A 20,530-nucleotide genomic window follows, 5' to 3' on the forward strand; every position below is an offset into this window, starting at 1 on the left:
AACGGGCCCGATACGTTCGTCTGCTCAGTGATAAAAATTCAAATTTATGCACGAAAAATATTCGAAATTTGCCAAACTATACCCTGTGTCAAGGAATGGTTTTCAAATACCTATAGCCTGTAGTTAAACGTAACAGCACACCGATTTTCAGCGATATCCAAGTGGCGCAAGGTGTCTGTCACGGTGGATTCTCTCAGCATGAGTGGCTCTGTCATGCTCTACTTAATTCTTAACTCGAGAGAAGCGACGACCACGTTTTCGCCCTTTTTAGAGACAGACGTCGTACAGTAAACAGGGAATTTGTGTCGCATTTCGTGTAGCATTGCATTAACGTAATATCTTCCATTTAGAGTAATTGCCAGCGTATATTTTAACGATACGTTATAGACCAGTTAGTTAATCCTACTCGCAATACAAGCTACGGAAACCCACTGTGTCTGGACTTTAACGGTCAGTTAGATATCGGTCGTTACTTGCAACAAATATTCCAGTCCAGTTCTATCGAGAACTGATCCTACGCGACAGTGTCCAACGGGCCCGATACGTTCGTCTGCTCAGTGATAAAAATTCAAATTTATTCACGAAAAATATACGAAAATTTTCAAACTATAACCTGTGTCAAGGAATGACTTGCAAATATCTATAGCTTACAGTTACGCCTAGCAGCACACCGATTTTCAGCGATATCCAAGTGGCGCAAGGTGTCCAACGGACCCGATACGCTCGAATGCACAGTCATAAAAATTCAAATTTATTCACGAAAAATATACGAAAATTTTCAAACTATAACCTGTGTCAAGGAATGACTTTCAAATATCTATAGCTTACAGTTACGCCTAGCAGCACACCGATTTTCAGCGATATCCAAGTGGCGCAAGGTGTCCAGCGGACCCGATACGCTCGAATGTACAGTCATAAAAATTCAAATTTATTCACGAAAAATATTCGAAAATTTTCAAACTATAACCTGTGTCAAGGAATGACTTTCAAATATCTATAGCTTACAGTTACGCCAAGCAGCACACCAATTTTCAGCGATATCCAAGTGGCGCAAGGTGTCCAACGGGCCCGATACGTTCGTCTGCTCAGTGACATGTTAATCTCAAAGTCACAATGTTGGATGTAATGAACATTTTATCAATCACTTTTCCGTCTTTGCGATGATGGAAGTGTTTGTGATAAATCTGTAGACCCAGAATGTTTTACATTAGGGACGTTATATAATACGAAAGAATTCAAGCAATATCCAACCCGCGACATGCAAAACCGGCCACACGCGCTCGCGCAACTTTTATTTTATCGTACATACAACGGTTAAGTTAGACGGGAAGGTATAACCGGATATAACACATGGTGATCTGTCAGTAATTGGCCTTGTTAGGTTTTGTAAGATGTCGATATTTCGGATGCAATGGCGATAGCATTTTCCAATACTCAATTTTGACACGGGTAAAACAGATCACTGATTGAGTTGAGTTTCAAATCATTTTGTGAATTCTTTGACATACTACACCCGAGAAACACTTAAAATTAATGAATATAACATATTACCATGTCTAGGTGAGCTTGAGATAAAATCACCTTGATTCTGGGGTGGAAAATTAACACAGTGATTGTATATCGTGGTGTAATATTGTCATAAACAGTCAGTTGGGTGTTGAGCGCCGACATCCGCCTTGCGAAACGGTGCATCCTCGTATTACATTTGCGATATAACTACCATAGTAAATAATTGGACTCGACAGGATACCCGAGTCATTTGTCCCACAGAATATGAACTCCTTTTACAGTTAAATAAAAAAGACAGGTCGTTGGAACATAAATATAACCAGGATTTATTTAGGTTGCTGGTTACAGTGATTTATGCTCATGCAACCTTTTTTTTTTAATCATATAGGCCTACATACACTGTTTGAGTTTGTCGAGTAAGGTGCGGTGTAAGTGATATTTCAGTAATTGAATCTGTTGGGTTGTAACATGTCGACATGTTGCGACGCAAAGGTGATACCATATCCAGAAACTCAATTTTGACACAGGAAAAAACCGGATCACTGATCGAGTGGCATGGTTTCAACCCTTGATACTGCTGTTTGGTGGCCTTGATTAGTGTAAACGATTAGGCTTGTGAAATATTAGCTGATAATCACATCATAAGATTCTGCAACACAGCATCCCGATATATTGCAATATATCACATGGATTCGCTTGAGATAAGATCATCTGGATTTCGGATGTGAAAATTAACACAGTGATTGTATATCCACGCGTAATAATTCTGTCATACAGAGTCAGTTCGGTGTTGAGCACAATGGTGATTTACACTAGGCCGATATGCTTTATTTTGATTTCGTAGCTGCCGACTTGTAGCACGGGTACTGCTAGGCTTTTTTAACACACTGCGTACGCCAATCGAGGTGGCGAGGAAGAGCCTAGATAAACATATACAATAAATCGGTAGGAATTCTGGAGTCAACCTCGGTCGGACTCGAACTCGCAACTCATTGGAGCCACATAATGTTAACCAAGTCACAAGTCAATCAAAATGTATTAGTTTTAATCAGAGTCATCTTCAATTCACCATGAAGTCAAGTGCTTGCATGCCTACGTCAAGCAATCACGAGCGCCACTTGGATATCGCTGAAAATTGGTGTAGTGTTGGGCGTAACTGTAGTCCAGAGGTCTCAAACTTACGTGTGCTCGCGGGCCATTTCCTAGATTTTGATGACGCCGCGGGCCGCAGCATCAATAATAGCGACATTCAAGATTTTTCATAGCGCCTGTCCATTTTCAACCCGTTGGACAGCTTGCGCCACTTGGATATCGCTGAAAATCGGTGTGCTGTTACGTTTAACTACAGGCTATAGGTATTTGAAAACCATTCCTTGACACAGGTTATAGTTTGAAAATTTTCGAATATTTTTCGTGAATAAATTTGAATTTTTATGACTGTGCATTCGAGCGTATCGGGTCCGTTGGACACCTTGCGCCACTTGGATATCGCTGAAAATTGGTGTGCTGCTTGGCGTAACTGTAAGCTATAGATATTTGAAAGTCATTCCTTGACACAGGTTATAGTTTGAAAATTTTCGAATATTTTTCGTGAATAAATTTGAATTTTTATGACTGTACATTCGAGCGTATCGGGTCCGCTGGACACCTTGCGCCACTTGGATATCGCTGAAAATCGGTGTGCTGCTAGGCGTAACTGTAAGCTATAGATATTTGAAAGTCATTCCTTGACACAGGTTATAGTTTGAAAATTTTCGTATATTTTTCGTGAATAAATTTGAATTTTTATCACTGAGCAGACGAACGTATCGGGCCCGTTGGACACCTTGCGCCACTTGGATATCGCTGAAAATCGGTGTGCTGTTACGTTTAACTACAGGCTATAGGTATTTGAAAACCATTCCTTGACACAGGGTATAGTTTGGCAAATTTCGAATATTTTTCGTGCATAAATTTGAATTTTTATCACTGAGCAGACGAACGTATCGGGCCCGTTGGACACCTTGCGCCACTTGGATATCGCTGAAAATTGGTGTGCTGCTTGGCGTAACTGTAAGCTATAGATATTTGCAAGTCATTCCTTGACACAGGTTATAGTTTGAAAATTTTCGAATATTTTTCGTGAATAAATTTGAATTTTTATGACTGTGCATTCGAGCGTATCGGGTCCGTTGGACACCTTGCGCCACTTGGATATCGCTGAAAATCGGTGTGCTGCTAGGCGTAACTGTAAGCTATAGATATTTGAAAGTCATTCCTTGACACAGGTTATAGTTTGAAAATTTTCGTATATTTTTCGTGAATAAATTTGAATTTTTATCACTGAGCAGACGAACGTATCGGGCCCGTTGGACACCTTGCGCCACTTGGATATCGCTGAAAATCGGTGTGCTGTTACGTTTAACTACAGGCTATAGGTATTTGAAAACCATTCCTTGACACAGGGTATAGTTTGGCAAATTTCGAATATTTTTCGTGCATAAATTTGAATTTTTATCACTGAGCAGACGAACGTATCGGGCCCGTTGGACACCTTGCGCCACTTGGATATCGCTGAAAATTGGTGTGCTGCTTGGCGTAACTGTAAGCTATAGATATTTGCAAGTCATTCCTTGACACAGGTTATAGTTTGAAAATTTTCGAATATTTTTCGTGAATAAATTTGAATTTTTATCACTGAGCAGACGAACGTATCGGGCCCGTTGGACACCTTGCGCCACTTGGATATCGCTGAAAATCGGTGTGCTGCTAGGCGTAACTGTAAGCTATAGATATTTGAAAGTCATTCCTTGACACAGGGTATAGTTTGGCAAATTTCGAATATTTTTCGTGCATAAATTTGAATTTTTATCACTGAGCAGACGAACGTATCGGGCCCGTTGGACACCTTGCGCCACTTGGATATCGCTGAAAATTGGTGTGCTGCTTGGCGTAACTGTAAGCTATAGATATTTGCAAGTCATTCCTTGACACAGGTTATAGTTTGAAAATTTTCGAATATTTTTCGTGAATAAATTTGAATTTTTATCACTGAGCAGACGAACGTATCGGGCCCGTTGGACACCTTGCGCCACTTCGATATCGCTGAAAATCGGTGTCGAATATTTTTCGTGATAAATTTGAATGCGCCACTTGGAGATAGTTGACAATTTGTGTGGTGTCAGATTTGCCTGCAAACTATACATATGTGAACGCCATTCATTGCCACAGTCTCTAGTTTGGAGAAGATGGATTCGATTCTAAGTTTAGTGACTGTTTAGTTGAGCGTATCATATAGTTTAGAGACATTTGAGGTACGGCGTTTAGCGTGTCGGAGCAATATTTGTTTTGTCCAATCCAGATTTTGTGTGCTAAAATTACATTTTGCGAAATTTCGTTTGCAGCAGAGCGATACCTTGCAGCTGTGAAAATTTCATGATGGAGATAGTCATTCGCGAGATAGCTGTGTTGAGTTAACAGTGTTGAGGTGCTAGTCGTGCTTATATTCTTTATTAGTTGTTTCAAAAATGACGTGATGCGATAAAATCAGTCGAGTATTTATGCGCTTTATTGATTTGAAGGCAATTTAATGAGTATTTCACCGTAACCTACGTCGAAACATCGTATGTGGCCGATGGCTGCCCCGCGGCATGGCCGGAAACTTGATCCTGGTGATACATCCGATACTTGCGGTACTCTGCACAGTAGTTCTGATATTTATTTTTGATGGCTAGAATTTGATGGCTAACTTCGTCCCGGTCCCAGCCCCCACTCCCCATGCGCAGCACCGCACCTGTCGTGTATTGACTATTTTTTTTATACTACACCACTATCATTGGCACACATGGGTCGAAGTTGTGAGATAACTTGTTTAGCAAAAGGCGAAGAGGAACTATGCAGTGCTAACTGGGTCTGTGGCGTCCCACAGGCGAAAAGCCGTAACCGACCACCTCACACCTCAACTGAACCAAACGCATTCGCTAACTGAAATATTCCTTTTTTCTTCTCAACAGTTCCGGCGTTCGGGGAATACCCCTTCCCACGTCTGCATTTTGCGGACTCGCTCTTCGCTCTCGTTCAATGCTGCACCGTTTGTACGTTCGGTATGCTGAGGAACGTACCATTCCTTGTGATTTTTTACCTATTCCTTATCTGTAGTTGCGAGGCTACGTTATCGAAAAAGAAGAAAACTAAGGATAAGAAAAAGAAATCAAAGAAGGTGACTCGATATTTATTCATTATATATGAACTAATAACTTTAATCATGAACCGTATATGCCTGTGAAATTATTTATAAGCATGGATGTAAATAACTAATACAACAGGCAAAAGATTCAGTGCATTAGTCATTACACTCGTCCGCCATAGTCACTGAATGCAAGCAGATCATGTGTGCATCCATATAGCATTCACCGGGAAACTGTGTATTACGATTGCTCTTGCTATAGGCTACTTTTGATCAGGTATAGTGGCAAATTTGAAGATAATTAGGCGTAACGTTGGCAGTATACTATGTGGCTGCTGAACTACGTCTATTTTGTCTGTATATGTAATTATGTATATCGTTGTGTACAATTAGCGTTATTCATTGCATTACAGGAAGATGAAGTGAAGGTTAGCCTTCCAGAACAAACCGTCTTCAAACGCGGCTTGGTGAAAGAAAACATCACTTACACTGAAATTACTGATAATTACATGCTGTATTCGAAATTCCACAAAAATGAACGGCGATTCGAAGGTGAAGTTCTGGCATATGTAACTCCGGTAAGAAAATATATGTAAAAAGTCTATAATAGCTACGGTAGGCTAGTAAAGTAGCCTTTGTAGGCTATGTTACTGGAGTAGAGCAATCACAGAGAAAACTGACTGGTGTAAAAAGTATGCCTGTAGACTTATTAGGAGAACTTCTTAGCACTAATGTAATAGGCTATGTAGATGTTGACTGTTGGGTAGATTAATGATGCAACTCTATTGATGAAGTCATTTCTATTTGACCAAATTTGCAATGAAGGAACAATGGCATTTTTAATGTGAGCCACGTTAATACAATTACAGTGGCTGTCACATTTACTCATAGAGTGGGTCACTACAGATTTTAGGGCAAGTTTTTGTTGCAGTCAAATCCGTGGAAAGTTGCATTTATTTTTCACAAAATTCCCACTAGTAAGTTGCATTTATGGACAAGTTCCTTGAAATTATTAGGGTATGAAATACTCGAATCAATCGCTATCCAAGGCACTGTAGTAAAACTTGGTGTTGGTGACTTCAACAAATTCAATAGCCTGAAAAAATTGACCCAGTGAAAATATAATTTTCGGCGGTATAGCCTGAATGTACGTCAAATCAGGAAGGACCTCAAATTTAAACGACAGCGAAATAATCAAGCTATCTATTCACGTATAGTGCCAAATATTTCCAGTAAAAAGTTGGTTGCATGAAAAATCGGGAAAAACTGGAAAAAATTTGCATGAAAAATCAAAAAAAGTTGCAAAAAGTTTCATGAAAAATCGAAAAAGTTACAAAAAGTTGCATGAAAAAAATGGAGAAAAGTTGCTAAAGGTTGCAATATAAGAATCCTCCAAACAGCTTAAAACACTATGCTACATAACTTTTGAGTATTTAGGAAGCTGCAGGAAGCTCTAAAAAAGTTGCAAATGTTGCAAAACTTGCCCTACTGATTATATATAGGCCTCAAAGCTGCTTGTGTCACCTAGTTCTTGAAGGCAATTATTCCTGCTTTATGACAAAAGTAATCCTATCAAGTTCATGTAATGGTAAGCAAGTGATTCTAGCAATTGAATAGTATCTTCACATTGAAATGAACCCGAATATTTTCGGCTGACACTCGTCAGGGGTAATCGTCAGCAACTAGTAGAGAATTGGAAAGAACATTGTACGACGTACGTTATACAATAGTTATACATTATACAATGTTGTTTCCAATTCTCTACTAATTGCTGACGATTTCCCCTGTCAAGTGTCAGCCGAAAATATGCGGGTTCATTACAATATGAATAGACTATTGAATTGTATAGGCAGGGTTGCCATACCGTCCTTATTTTGAAGGGCCACGTCTTAGAAAACTCAAATGTCCTTATTTCTAAGAAATGTCCTTATTTTCGACTTGCGTCCTTAATTTGTCTTATTTTCAACCACTGCAGAACTTTGATCGTTTTTCTGTGGTATCCGTGTTGCATAATATTCTAAAATTATGCTTTTGTGTCGAGATTTCATGACATCATAAATGAAAGGAACTCTTGTGACGTACACACCATAAGATTTGACTACCAAGTGGTGAGATAGCTAGGGCAGTGGGTGGTATTTTAGCAGTAAACAGCAGTACCAGGTTCCTGCTATTTGATCTACAGCAGAATAAGCTCAAGCTGTGGGGAAGGCAGCATATATTGCGTAGTGAAAAAAGACGCAGTGCAGCCGACACATTGGTTAAAAAGTAGTAAAGCTATAAATCATTGATAAATTTTTCAAAATGATATTGCACTTGCGCACTATCTGCAATTGTGACATTAACCATAGGAAAGACCGCTATTTCAACTCACATTGATACCCCAAAACACAAGAAGTGTGTCATAATGATTAATTTGAGCCAGTCGATGAATAATGTTTCCACAAGTCGATCAGCGCCAACGAACGACCATCGACTACAAGGCAGCTGCTGCAGAGGGTATGCCTGGACATTCCATATTGTCAAATAGGCCTACCAGCAATCATTCCGCACCAACGATTGCACATCGCAATTGCTCAAAGCAATATTCCAACATCGCAAATAAGTTTTCGTCGGTCAGGACCAAGACTACAGCATTGTTACTGGAGTTCTTGCTCCATATGCTCAAAAAAGATTTTGTCTAAACTTATTGTACGGCATTTTTCCATCTTGATTGACGCCTCTAATCACAACGAGGTGAAGAAGTTTGGTTAATCAGCCTAGTGGGGAAAGACCAAGGTTTTTTTTGGGAGGGGGGGTGCTGACGAAGTGCTGTATCGGCCCTGAGTAAAGGTAAATCTAGACCTGAGCTGTCGTGAGATCCATGAAGCACTTTCTACTAACACGGACTTGCTGGAGCAGATTTTTTCTGGCGAAAAGTATGGAATGTGATGTGACACGCATCGTATAAATACAAAGTATGTATTAAAACGCTTATTCATGCTAATCTAATTTTTCGACTGTCCTTACTTTTGGGTCCATGTCGATGACAACCCTATGTATAGGCCTACCGGTATGGAAGTTCTTTAGCTCCGGGAAGCTCTTCAAATAGTATGCCTGCATCACCAGTTGGAGATGTGAAGATGATTTGAATATACTTGTTCCTTTTGTTTACTTGCAGTTCTCCATAAATGACATCTAGATTGATTTCTTTTCTTCTAGTGGAATAGTCACGGTTACACTGTTGCGAAGAGGTGGGGTAAATTTACTATGGTGTCCCCGGTGTGGTTTCAAATCAAGAGGAAACAACGTGGAATGTACAATGTAGAAGGCACTCATGATATCGATAAAGGTATGGAAAGTTTAATGGTCGTACATTCATTATTTGCTTAATGTGCCAGGATACGACTATACTATTGTGGGCACTAAGCAGGTATAGGCCTACGTAGTAGGGCCAGTCGAAACCCCATTCTTTAGAAATGCTGATCATATCTCCAATGTTTCTTAGCTCATTTGCAATTCATGTTAGCAGTGTAGCGAGAATCGACAGTGTACCCGAAATCCTGCTGATATTGTGTGATTGAGTGATTGGCAGCTACTGCTGTGTAGAAATATGATATCTGATGCGCCAGGCCGGAACTAATGCGTCTGCTGTGATAGTGATGTCTGATGTGCTATTGATTCAAGACTGGGGACTTGAATGGAATTAATTGAAATATACATAACTGACTGTGAACAGAATCCGAGTGGCTAAATTGCTAATACAAAAACACACTGTAATCTGTTCAGGAGTGACACCTATTTCAGAGAGAGAGCTGATGCGATCTACTTATTATAGGCATTTGCACATGTACTTAACCCTCATAAATTGATGCTAACTTGGCACATTTGAAAACAATTCTAACCCCTCCCTTTTTTCCGGCTGCCTAGTGCCTACTCGCCTGGCGCTAGGGCTTATCATTGAAATTTAGGAAATCTCCAGTGCAGTTTTCATTTCAGTGATAATTTTATGTTAAGGTTGGATGAAAGACTTGAAGAGAAAGGAAAAACCTCCAAAAATTGGTACGAACCATACTGTCCCATTGATTTTTGGTTGAACATGTTGTAAATTTCGGAACGTTCTTAGTTCCACGAGTTCTGTTCGATGGCTGGTCGGAAATGGAGTACAAATCGCTTTTCTCGAGCGAAGACGAAATTGAAACTATGACAAACGAGATTGTTCAAGTCCTGAAGGAAAACAATATGGACGGGGCTGTGATTGAAATATGGAGCCAGATTGGACACAAGTATCCCGAGTGAGAATTTCCTAGAATACAATCGACTTAGATATTGTACTCAAGTATCGGCAATGTGTGTTCATCACTGATGTTACTTGAGTATAATAAGTAGAAGCAATAGAGAACTTGCTATTTTTTTATGACTACTGCCGGTACCAGTAATATTTTTTGTCCTAGCCCACCATAGTTTCAACGTTAAAACACACATCTGAAACCGATGTAGGATAGGTCACATACTCACACAGCTGCGAAAAGATGCGACTCAATAGAAAGTTTATGTTGTGGTGATGCCTTGGTTAGATATCTTGGCAATCTGGCATTGAATCGATCCATACCGAGGCCCAGTAACTACCGTATGTTCTGTTTGACAAAAATTTGACATGTGTATACCGTCCGTATTGTCTTTGAAGCCAGTAAAGTAATTAGTGTTAGGCAATTTCTAATACCGGTACCTGTAATTCCGATTAGAGTTTTGATCTTTTGAGTTGAGTATCCGCGTAGCCACTCATTAAAATGTCACAAAAGTATTTATGATCATAAAAGTTCAAAAACATATCTTTTTGCAGCCACAAGTAAAATAATGCCAGTTACACGCCATCACTTTGTGACAATGTCGGCCACTAACTCAGCATTTCCTCGAACATGCGTATTGCATAACCTCTACGCAGCATGTGTTGGAGGCTAACGTACAAACAATCGTGGTTATTAGGATTACATGGTGGAAGAGGGTAGCACAGCTATATTTTCCGCTGATATAATAACTCTTTCTACGAAGTGCATGTGTTTTCATTACTCGAAAAAATTCACTCCCACAAATTGACTCAAATCGTGATGCCCAGCCCAAGTACTCGCTCCCAACTACTACTCGTAAAAATTTGCCTTTCACTGCTCGACTTGATTCGTTACAATTGATACTCGGTTAGCATTCATTGTGTCCAAGCCCAGAACTAATCTAAAAATAATTACCAATATGTTGGTCTATTGGAGAAAGTGGTAGTTACTGATCGTCTGTGGCGCTGTGTTGAGGATGCTAATTTCCAGATACATGCATATTGCATGTGTTACGATATGATAAGAGTTGATAGAAAACTGATGCCTTCTCGTATTCACCAAAGTATGCATGTGGATTGTGGAATGAGGCTGTGATTGTAATATCGGTCATAGTTTAAATCTTGTTGGTAGAAGTCTTTTGCGATTTTCATTTGATATTTTTGCTTGCAGAGAGGTAGTGCACGTTGTCACCCACATGGCCGAGATCTTCCATGAGAACGATCTCATGATCATATTGGTTGTGCCACCCGGATTAGACAGACAGTGAGTACTAAAATATGCGCAACGTCTGCGCGGTCACTGTTTCAGTGCTCAAATTTTTCAGAAAAAATGTAGTGACGACCTTCACAGCTGAGCGATTTGAACAGCTCGTCCCACACGTGGATTATTTCAGTTTGATGACGTATGATTTTTCGACAAACGGAGGTCACATTGGGCCATCGTCACCAGTGCCATGGATCATCTTGTGCGTTAAGTTCCTTGACCCAGAAGAAAAGCATCGGTCTAAAATATTGACCGGCTTAAATTTTTACGGCCACATGTTTTCGTCACTTGGAGCGTCACCCATAACGGGGAAAGAGTAAGTACCATACTTCTATGACAACATATTAGAGATTATGTATGCCATTATGCATTGGAATGCTACCTTACTATCCGACCGAAAGCCCTTGTAGTGGGTTTCGATGGTGCAGAATTCTAACTGATAGAGTTCAAGGTACACTGGTACTCTGGCAGGCATAGTCACTAGTCAGTTTGATTACTTATCGGTGGTAATGAAGCACGAGTAGATATATTGACGTATAACAACCCTGATTCAAGTATGTGTCAGTGTGTTTTACGAAACGTTAACACAACCACTGGTACAAGTGGAAAACGATTGGTTTGAAGGGTCGTATGGATGGCCGTGACTTTCCACGTTTGAGAATGCTAGCACAGCTGCAGATGTTCTTGCTCTCAGCTTTTAGAAATTGTGACATCAATTCTGCTTAACGCATTATCCTTGGTCTCGCTAAAATGCTGAAATATGTTCAATGAATATTGTTCATCTTACTGCAAATTTTCATCCTGACTATGCCGTCATATGCAGAGTGAGCCATTTATCATTGTGTTACAGACTTACAGTACCTACAGATATTATTTGCGACAATTTCACCTGTAAAAATGATGCGAATCTATCTACTTTAGACTATTTTAGAAAATTAGTACCTAACTTATACTGCAGCTCAAGTAACTTACGGTACTTGTACATTTGATAAATTGACAAAGTGTCTTCATATATTGGTCGATGGTCGATCTTATGTCGACCAGATTGATAATAATGGTGCCTCCTGAAATTATGTTCTTTTTGTAGTCTTACTCTTATGAACACTCAAATGAACTCTGTTGTATATTAATACCTTAAAAACCTTCGTTCTTCAGATATTTGGAGTTTTTGAAATTGTACAAGCCAGCAATCGAATGGGAAAAATCCGTTGCGGAACATCACTCGAGATTTGGGAACGACCAGGGTCAGGGGATCGTGTTTTACCCCTCGTTGCAAGTATGTCCAGAAAAGTAATTGGGTAAAATTGATCAACCTCCAATGCTGTTATTTGTACCTTACAGTCCATCGAAACTCGGTTAAAAACTGCCAACATTATCACGAAGACTGGCGTAGCGATATGGGAGATCGGACAGGGTTTAGATTACTTCTACGATGTATTATAACGCATCCTGTCTTTGACATTGCGGGTTTTTAGTACCCATTCGATCATTTAGTGGAAAGCTTGGTTGCAAGCTGATATGCCGCTGTTGTCAGTCTCACATTTCAGGAAGCGATAACTGTACTGCGTTGTGATGTAGAATTCTATGCAAAGAAAATAACACAGGAAATGATGTAACTGCTCGAACAATATATAATGTATTGTACAATTATACATCCATTGTCAATAGTTTTATGAAATTCTGTCGGTTCGTTTCTTCTCCACCCAACACTGCACTTTCCGTGACTGTCTAGGTGTTATAGTAGTCGGTGGGGAGAGTGTCTGTCAAAAGTGAAGCATTATTTTATGTGGATGCTCTGTTAGTCGACCAGAGACGTGCTGAAATTAATGGACGGAATTGCAAATAATTAACAATCTTCAAGTGGCGTTTCAATATAGCCTAATCTTGGTCATGGTAGTCATGGAGGATGAATCGAAATGTCATTTCATGGTAGGGATCAAGCTATCCTTTCAGTTTCATTAAGATAGCTGCCACATGTTTTCTTCCAGTTTGCTTTAGTTCAGGCTTGGATCATAATTTACAGCAAGAAATTCTGGAACATATGCTTTGGCAGTCTGCTGGCCATGTGCCTTGAGACTCGGGGGGGGGGCATAAGATTCACTTGACGGCAGAGATTCCTGGAAGCATCGGTGAAAGTGCTACATGGCTGGGGTGCCAGAGAGCATATGATGTATCTTTTCAGTTCGTCATTTCCACACCATGGATTCAACATACATACCATTGCATCTGTACATCAAATTGGACCATATCACTTCTTCTTGTGAGAAACAGAATACTCCAAGCCGTCCCCCTTTCATTGTGTAATCAATGATTCGCCCCGAGTCGGAAATCTGGCAAACGAAATGGTAAATGATGTATAGAAACAACAAGCGACAAAAATGGAGGTGGCATGTCATTCAAGGCGAGATCGATAGGTCAGTCGTGGTCCGGTAATCTTGAGGATGGACTGTATTTATTTAGTAGTAATTGCTTGTATTTCGACTTGAATATGGACATTAGGGCTGTTCAAAAATAACATTTTGTTCTGGATTCCAGTCATTAAATTGTCAGGTTACCCTAAAAAACGCTGCGCACCAAATTTGGTTAAATTCTAACAAGTATAGGGCTCCGCAGATCCAGTTGAAATTTTTAATTTAAATGGGAAAATGAAAAATTCTAAATTTTCTTTCAACCCCATGGAATTGTTGAGCTGTCTTTGGAGACGATCCCAAACAAATTTGACTCAATTCCAACTAGTAGAAGCGGAGTTATTGGAGTTTTCCGTTGATAATCCTCGGATTATCCACCAATCAAATCATGCTCGTCGACTGTCGGATGGCCGGCGGGATACTGTTCAACCCACACCTCACGTTCGGCATATTTGATAGAGCGATGATCTTTTCGGTCGATCATAAGATATTTGAATGACGTGGACGCGCGTGTGTTGTAGGCTACTTGTGCAGAACTTCCAAAAGGTTTGATAGTGTCATTTTTAATATTGGTGAGGCGAGTCGTGGCTTCAAGGTTATAACAAGCCAATAAACGAATCAGCCCATCCGATGTTACCTAGGGAGCAATAGGCTACCAGTTTGCTCTGCAAATTATTGTAATAATGTCAGGACTGCGTATGACAATTGAAAAGCTAAGTATTACTTTACAGGCCCCATTTTCGAAACGTCTATTATGATAGCAGGAGTTATAATCCTAAAGCTCCCGGTTATTTAAATCGGTAGTCGGAATCATGAGAGAGAGAGATAGAGAGTCTTTATTTTCATTCTACCAAAATACATAAAACAACAGACGGCAATGAAAGTGGTACAGAAAATATGCATGCACACTAAATTGCACAGTATTCGGTATTACATAGGAATGATCGATATGACCTTGAGGGTCAACTAGTCTGATCACACCCGCATCAAACAGGCACACTTGACTCTGTGTAACGAAATGGTAGCAAAAATTGGCATAAACGATATCGGTGATATGAAGGAGGCTGAAATACTCCCAATATACAAGCATATTACAAAATCTTACCAGTATGTTTCGTCGGTACATTTGTAATCTGATGTAGCCTACGTTTGGCCTGTGGATGAGCTTCCACCGATAGGGAGTATTATCACGCCAGCCAACGTTCTTCGGGTCCTTCCATAGAAGCTTCACCTGATTCGGCGTGTTGCCGCTTTGCCAAAGGGCGTTTCGAAGGTATTCTCCGGGACCGCTGACAGATTTCACTACCTGGAACCAGCAACCAAATATCATTAAGCTTCATACTTGGATATACAGTTTTATACAGTTTTTACCCCATTATCGTGTAACACTCTAACTCAGTGGTTCCCAACGTGGGCGATATCGCCCCCCAGGGGGCGATTTGGCGGTCTAGGGGGGCGAAAATAACGAAGGGGGCGATGGTGCGTTAAAACGGCTATATTGGAGTCGGGACCGTAACTACCGCACCCCAAACCCCCCAATTGGGGTGGGGGGCCCAAAATCGAAGGAAGTCCAAAATTATTTCGTGCATTAACATGAATGATAGAGTAATTTTTTAGAAATTCATGCGACTTTATCAAAAACTTTTCGCGTTGCGCCCGATTTAATATTTTCATGTATCGTATCTTGATGTTGGGGTCCCCGTCACCCAACAAAAATACGCATGATTTATGGAAATGGGAGACTTCGGCGTCGGCCATTACTGCGCCACGACGCACCAAGACAAATGAAGATAGAGGCCATATGTAACATGCGACTCCGAAAAGTGTGCCAGAACGACCGAAAACTTCGATATATATACATATATGTTTAATTACCTCAATGGCTGGCGTCGAATGTTCCTGTCCTGGCGACCTTAACCCTACACATGCCATCCCGCAAGGAAAAAATTATTTGCCAGTTAAGAAATACCAATATGAAATCATGTGCGTCTTTTAGTTTGGTACGTTTTGACGATTTCCATATCTTCTGACATAGCAGATCTAGGAGGTCACGAAATAGCATCATGTAAAGAAGTCAATATAACAACGATTCCGCCCGAAGATGTTTAATTATTATTTAGGGGTCCTACCTTTTCCAACATACCACATCGACCAAATTGACCGATTCAAACATGAATTATATAAATTTGTCGCGCTTCGAGCGTTTAGGCGAAGTACGGTGACTCACCAAACAGTACATGAAATAGGGTATAGCTGATATATAGCGACAAAAATCCCACTGGCTGAGGGGAGTCTGGGGTTTGGTTTATCACCCTATGGGGCCAAAGACCAACGTTTTTTTTCGGGGGGGGGGGGCTGAGAAGTGCTGTTTTTCGGTTCCCAATATTTGGGGGGCGATGATCGGTGTGGCGCATCAAAAGGGGGCGATGAGTCGAAAAAGGTTGGGAACCACTGCTCTAACTTGTCCTTGATGATCTCGAGGTGGTCTGTATCGTAGTAGGCCTATATACTCTTACTTTTCGGGAATGATTAGGTATTTTCACACTACTTGCACTATACTAAAGCGACTATGTTCATATACTACTTCCACTTATCCTTTTAGGCAAAAACTTCTTTTTATGCTACAAATAGGATTTTGTAACGTAGAATGCAGTTTGTGATACGTTTGCATCTCTTGAAATTGCCATATAACAACGGGACGAAAGCTCCTGTGTCACGGTAAACTAAATATTTTTTCGAAAGTTGTGCCTAGTTATGGTGTTATTAGTCGTTTTACGTTGGACGCGAAGATACGCCATTAAATTTCAATTCTAGCTACTTCCGAATGGGATTAACTGTTCATCCTAGGACCAAATTTACTTCATGAAGCTACTTGGAGTAATTTCCGGATCTTTATTTTTCCACTGCCACTTTTGGCATGAATTGTGGCCAGTCTACTCTCCACCTCACCCAACATGGATGGACTTTAACCTGGTTGGTGAAACAATTCAGCCCATAAAAATGATGCAAATTGATTCAAAGACAATTTCATATCTCAATGAAAATGATGAAGTAGCCTAACCAACGAACTAGGCTACGTGGCATTTGAAAACTAACTAAAATAAGAATCACTTTAGTGGTATAAGTAAGCAGAGCTACCAGTATTCGACCTATTGTTTTTACACAGTGATCAAATAAATATATACATCGGTCAAATTCCTCGGGGACGTGAGACGGCATATCATACTTTCAGCTGGATCCCAGGTTCCGCTATTGCTCGGAAGGGCTCTGTTTGCCAATAGGTCTGCTTCGACTGTTTCCACGTCACTGCGTAAAAGCTCTTGCTGTCCTGTCAGTAGTCGTGTATTTTAAGAATGAAATATATTTGTCCGAAACCAATTACCGACCTGATAACCGAATATAAATCCAGCGTAATCGTCATCTGTCTTTGTGTTGACGTAAAACGTTCCGTAAAAGTCAAGTCCATTGAAGGCCGTGTAGCCTATAGCGAGCCCAGGGTCGCTATTTAGTGTCTGCACAATCTCTCTGCCCTGTTGATGAGAAGTTGTGGTCAAGACAAATCTTGAACTGACATAATTGACGTTTTTAGGAATTGGGAAATCGATTTGCGGATTACGACTGAACGCGGAATTCTGAACGATTTCAAATATTCGTGTTAGGCGCGACGACTGAGTTTTCTGTTTACGGCTGTGCAAAAATGATATCTTATTAAGACAGTTCTGTAATAAATCAGTTGGGTATATTCCAACATCGCCCAGAAGTCAATGGTGTTTGATTTCTCACCGGAAAACACAGTCAATGTCATACGGGGATGCATTTTGGTGGATCTGACTCGAGTATTATAATATCACCCGAAAAGATTTGATATATAGATGCAAGTTCGTAGGTATAATATATTTTGATATATTTAAATACTTTTGAGCAGCACCGTAACTGCCGCACCCCAAACCCCCCAAATGGGGGGGCCCGAGCTCAAAGGGGGCCCAAAATTATTTCGTGAATTAGCATAAATAATAAAGTATTTTTTGAAAATTTATGCCAATTTTTCAAAATTTTTTCGCGCTGCGCGCGAATTCAAGAAGCCATTTATCTTTATTATTGGGTATTGGGCCATTACCGCGCTACGACGCACCAAGACCTACAATCAAGTTTTAGGCAATATAACATGCGACTCCAAGAAGTGTGCCAGAACGATCGGCAGCGAGAAAACCTTGGCCGAAAAGGTCTATGCCCTTTAGGGTTGTTCAGAATTGATCGACTTTCAAAATGTCGTTGTTTTCAGTCCGATTCCCATGCCTTATACCATAAAAACATATCCTAGGTACTTTTTTTCGTAATTCATCCCTTGCATCCGTGTGCACATTGAGCTGGAAGAATATCGGCTAAAAATAGGGGATTCCCCTAAAATTTGAAGGTCGCCATTCGGACTAGGCTAGTGAAACGTCATATATAAGCTGATTTTATGTAGCTATTGCGGTTGGAGTGCTACATAACCTCACTATAGAAAGTATTGTCAGTTCAGGACACCACTTTCATGTCCCACACTGCCTTAGAACTCCTCAAAACTGCCTAAGACTGATAGTCATTTTGTTGGATCACCTTTCCTACACTCCTCAACACTACCCGAGATTGTTCATCAATTGCCGGGATCACCACGTGCAAGAATACAACTGTAAATGTATCATTCACTCACAGCCACATTATAAACATCACATTGTTCAAAGGAAACGAAACAAAAAGACAGAAACAGATCAACTTGGCAAATGCTACTTAAATCAGGTACGGATGAAATGGTTGCATTAGAGAAATCGGCATATCTGTTCCCGTTATCTTCCACGGCTTGTAAGATGCTCGCTCGCTGTTCTTTGTCATCTGTTTTGAAAGCATCAAAGTCGGTATTCAATTTCACCAAACGCTCTGCTGCGCCGTTAACTATTTCAACGCTACTCACAAATTCTTGAGCAGTCACGAAAAGCGAATCAGTATGCCATTCCGAAACTGGAAGACTAAACCAATCATGTTCGACATGTATAGCATTGAATAGAAACCATGATTCCGGTTCAATTAAAGCAACCATACTCATTGACTCGGAGATAGAGTCAGAGATTAGACTCAGAGGTGTAGCCTACCTCTGCGAAATTGTTCTAAGGATTGGCATTTGCAGCAATTTAGCAGCCATTGCTTCCTTCACTTTGTCAGTAATCTTTGGTTTAGCCGAGAACATTGTTGATACCACCGTTTCCTCGGTGAGATGCCAATGATGTCCTCGCATCTTTCTATATGCCACATCAGCAACAGTGAAATCGCACATTGAAAAGTCTGTCATGCCATGCAGGAATTTGAGATCAATATACTGTGCGTCACATGCATTACCAGTTTTCAACCAAGCTGGGACATAAAACAGGGCAACTTTCTAATGAACTCTTCAGAATAGCTCATTTGCTCTCTCCACATGAACATTTTTGACAGTACAGCACTTGACTCATCCATCCAGTGCTATTAGTAGCACCAGGCTTGCGAAAAAGATTATCAAGATATTGGGCAGCTACAATCGCCAAGGTGCCTGTTGCACATTCTCTGTAGTCATTTATTATCAAGACTTCTTTCTGCTTTCCATTATATGGCTTCATCAGTGGAATTATTTCTTGCTTAGCTTCATCAGCTTTGATCGCCAACCAGCTGCATTCATCAAACTGAAGTGTTTTAGATCTTCTTAATTGATCAATATCTTTCCACTTCTTGGAAGGTAATAAAATCTGTGTTTTCAGGGCCTGTGGTCGCTGATCCAAACCCACTTCACTTCCAGACCTCGGAACCACGGATGACTAGTTCATAAATATGATGGCGACAAGCAGAAGTAGAAAACTTTCCTGTTTATCAATTCTTCAAGTAACAGAACCGCACCTTTATTTTTTCCATTGTTTGAGGGTGTTGTGTCAAACACAAGAGCTCTGACATTATTTGTTAAATTATAAAGTTCCAGCAGTTCAAATGACAGATCAGCCTGTGCTTTTCTTGTAGCACTCTCCAGAGTTCGATTGCCAAGAAGTTTGCCTTTCTCAAATGCGTTGGAATACGCAGACTATGCCAGCACTGCCAAGGCCTCAAATTTCCCTCCGAAACGACTTCTAGTGAGCTTTGCATCCCAGTGCAATGCAATGTGCCAAGTTGATATGTTTATTTGCCTTTTTGTTTCGTTTCCTTTCAACAATGTGATGTATATAATGTGGCTGTGAGTGAATCATACATTTACAGTTGTATTCGTGCACGTGGTGATTCCGGCAATTGATGAACAATCTCGGGTAGGGTTGAGGAGTGTAGGATAGGTGATCCAACAAAATGACTATCAGTCTTAGGCAGTTTTGAGGAGTTCTAAGGCAGAGTGGGACATGAAAATGGTGTCCTAAACTGACGATACTTTCTATAGTGAGGTTATGTAGCACTCCAACCGCAATAGCTACATAAAATCAGCTTATATATGACGTTTTACTAGCCTAGTCCGAATGGCAACCTTCAAATTTTAGGGGAATCCCCTATTTTTTAGCCGGTATTCTTCCAGCTCAATGTGCACACGGATGCAAGGGATGAATTACGAAAAAAAGTACTTAGGATATGTTTTTATGGTATAAGGCATGGGAATCGGACTGAAAACCACGACATTTTGAAAGTCGATCAATTCTGAACAACCCTAATGCCCTTATGCTGACCGAAGACTGCGTTCTATATATAAAATAAACATAGGTTTAATTGTACATAGGCGCCTAAATGACTGACGCCGAATGTTCCTGTCTTTGCAATCTGAACCTCACAAGACAAATACCATCCCGCTGGGAAAAAATTTATGCCAGTGAAGAAATACCAATTTGAAATCGTGTGCGTCT

General features: G+C 40.4%; 2 protein-coding genes across 4 annotated transcripts in view; one reads left to right on the forward strand and one right to left on the reverse strand.

The window, feature by feature from the left end:
• Positions 1-5,442: 5,442 nt before the first annotated feature.
• LOC145434248 (chitinase domain-containing protein 1-like) lies at positions 5,443-13,137 on the forward strand. Of its 3 annotated transcripts, none has more exons than XM_080311598.1 (10): positions 5,443-5,582; positions 5,647-5,707; positions 6,088-6,252; positions 8,873-9,002; positions 9,668-9,712; positions 9,777-9,945; positions 11,149-11,241; positions 11,303-11,557; positions 12,397-12,517; positions 12,583-13,137. In XM_080311598.1, the coding sequence occupies exons 1-10, from the start codon at positions 5,569-5,571 to the stop codon at positions 12,682-12,684; spliced, it is 1,155 nt and encodes a 384-aa protein (XP_080167724.1). In that variant the 5' UTR covers positions 5,443-5,568; the 3' UTR covers positions 12,685-13,137. The 3 variants fall into 3 exon arrangements, with proteins under 3 accessions (XP_080167724.1, XP_080167723.1, XP_080167725.1); XM_080311597.1 differs by having other exon boundaries at positions 5,447-5,591; XM_080311599.1 differs by having other exon boundaries at positions 5,491-5,707.
• The window catches only part of LOC145434247 (cartilage oligomeric matrix protein-like), a 30,489-nt gene continuing 22,808 nt past the window's right edge, over positions 12,850-20,530 (reverse strand). The window contains exons 16-20 of the mRNA XM_080311595.1: positions 17,036-17,179; positions 16,876-16,977; positions 14,755-14,955; positions 13,460-13,571; positions 12,850-13,001 (exon numbers count right to left, since the gene is read on the reverse strand). Coding sequence (XP_080167721.1) covers positions 12,970-13,001; positions 13,460-13,571; positions 14,755-14,955; positions 16,876-16,977; positions 17,036-17,179 — 591 coding nt within the window. The 3' untranslated portion in view covers positions 12,850-12,969. The remainder of the gene's footprint in view (positions 13,002-13,459; positions 13,572-14,754; positions 14,956-16,875; positions 16,978-17,035; positions 17,180-20,530) is intronic.

The sequence above is a fragment of the Botryllus schlosseri genome, chromosome 2, assembly GCF_051294905.1.
Source record: "Botryllus schlosseri isolate E-star chromosome 2, Bs_hap1, whole genome shotgun sequence".
NCBI lineage: Eukaryota > Metazoa > Chordata > Ascidiacea > Stolidobranchia > Styelidae > Botryllus > Botryllus schlosseri.

What these genes read in the sequence shown, in the direction of transcription:
- LOC145434248 (XM_080311599.1), top strand. Translation starts at nt 5,594, where the DNA reads ATGCTGAGGAACGTACCATTCCTTGTGATTTTTTACCTATTCCTTATC. An exon ending in CACTCATGATATCGATAAAG is followed by an intron (nt 9,003 to 9,667) that starts GTATGGAAAGTT and finishes TTTTATGTTAAG; the next exon opens with GTTGGATGAAAGACTTGAAG. An exon ending in CCACCCGGATTAGACAGACA is followed by an intron (nt 11,242 to 11,302) that starts GTGAGTACTAAA and finishes CAAATTTTTCAG; the next exon opens with AAAAAATGTAGTGACGACCT.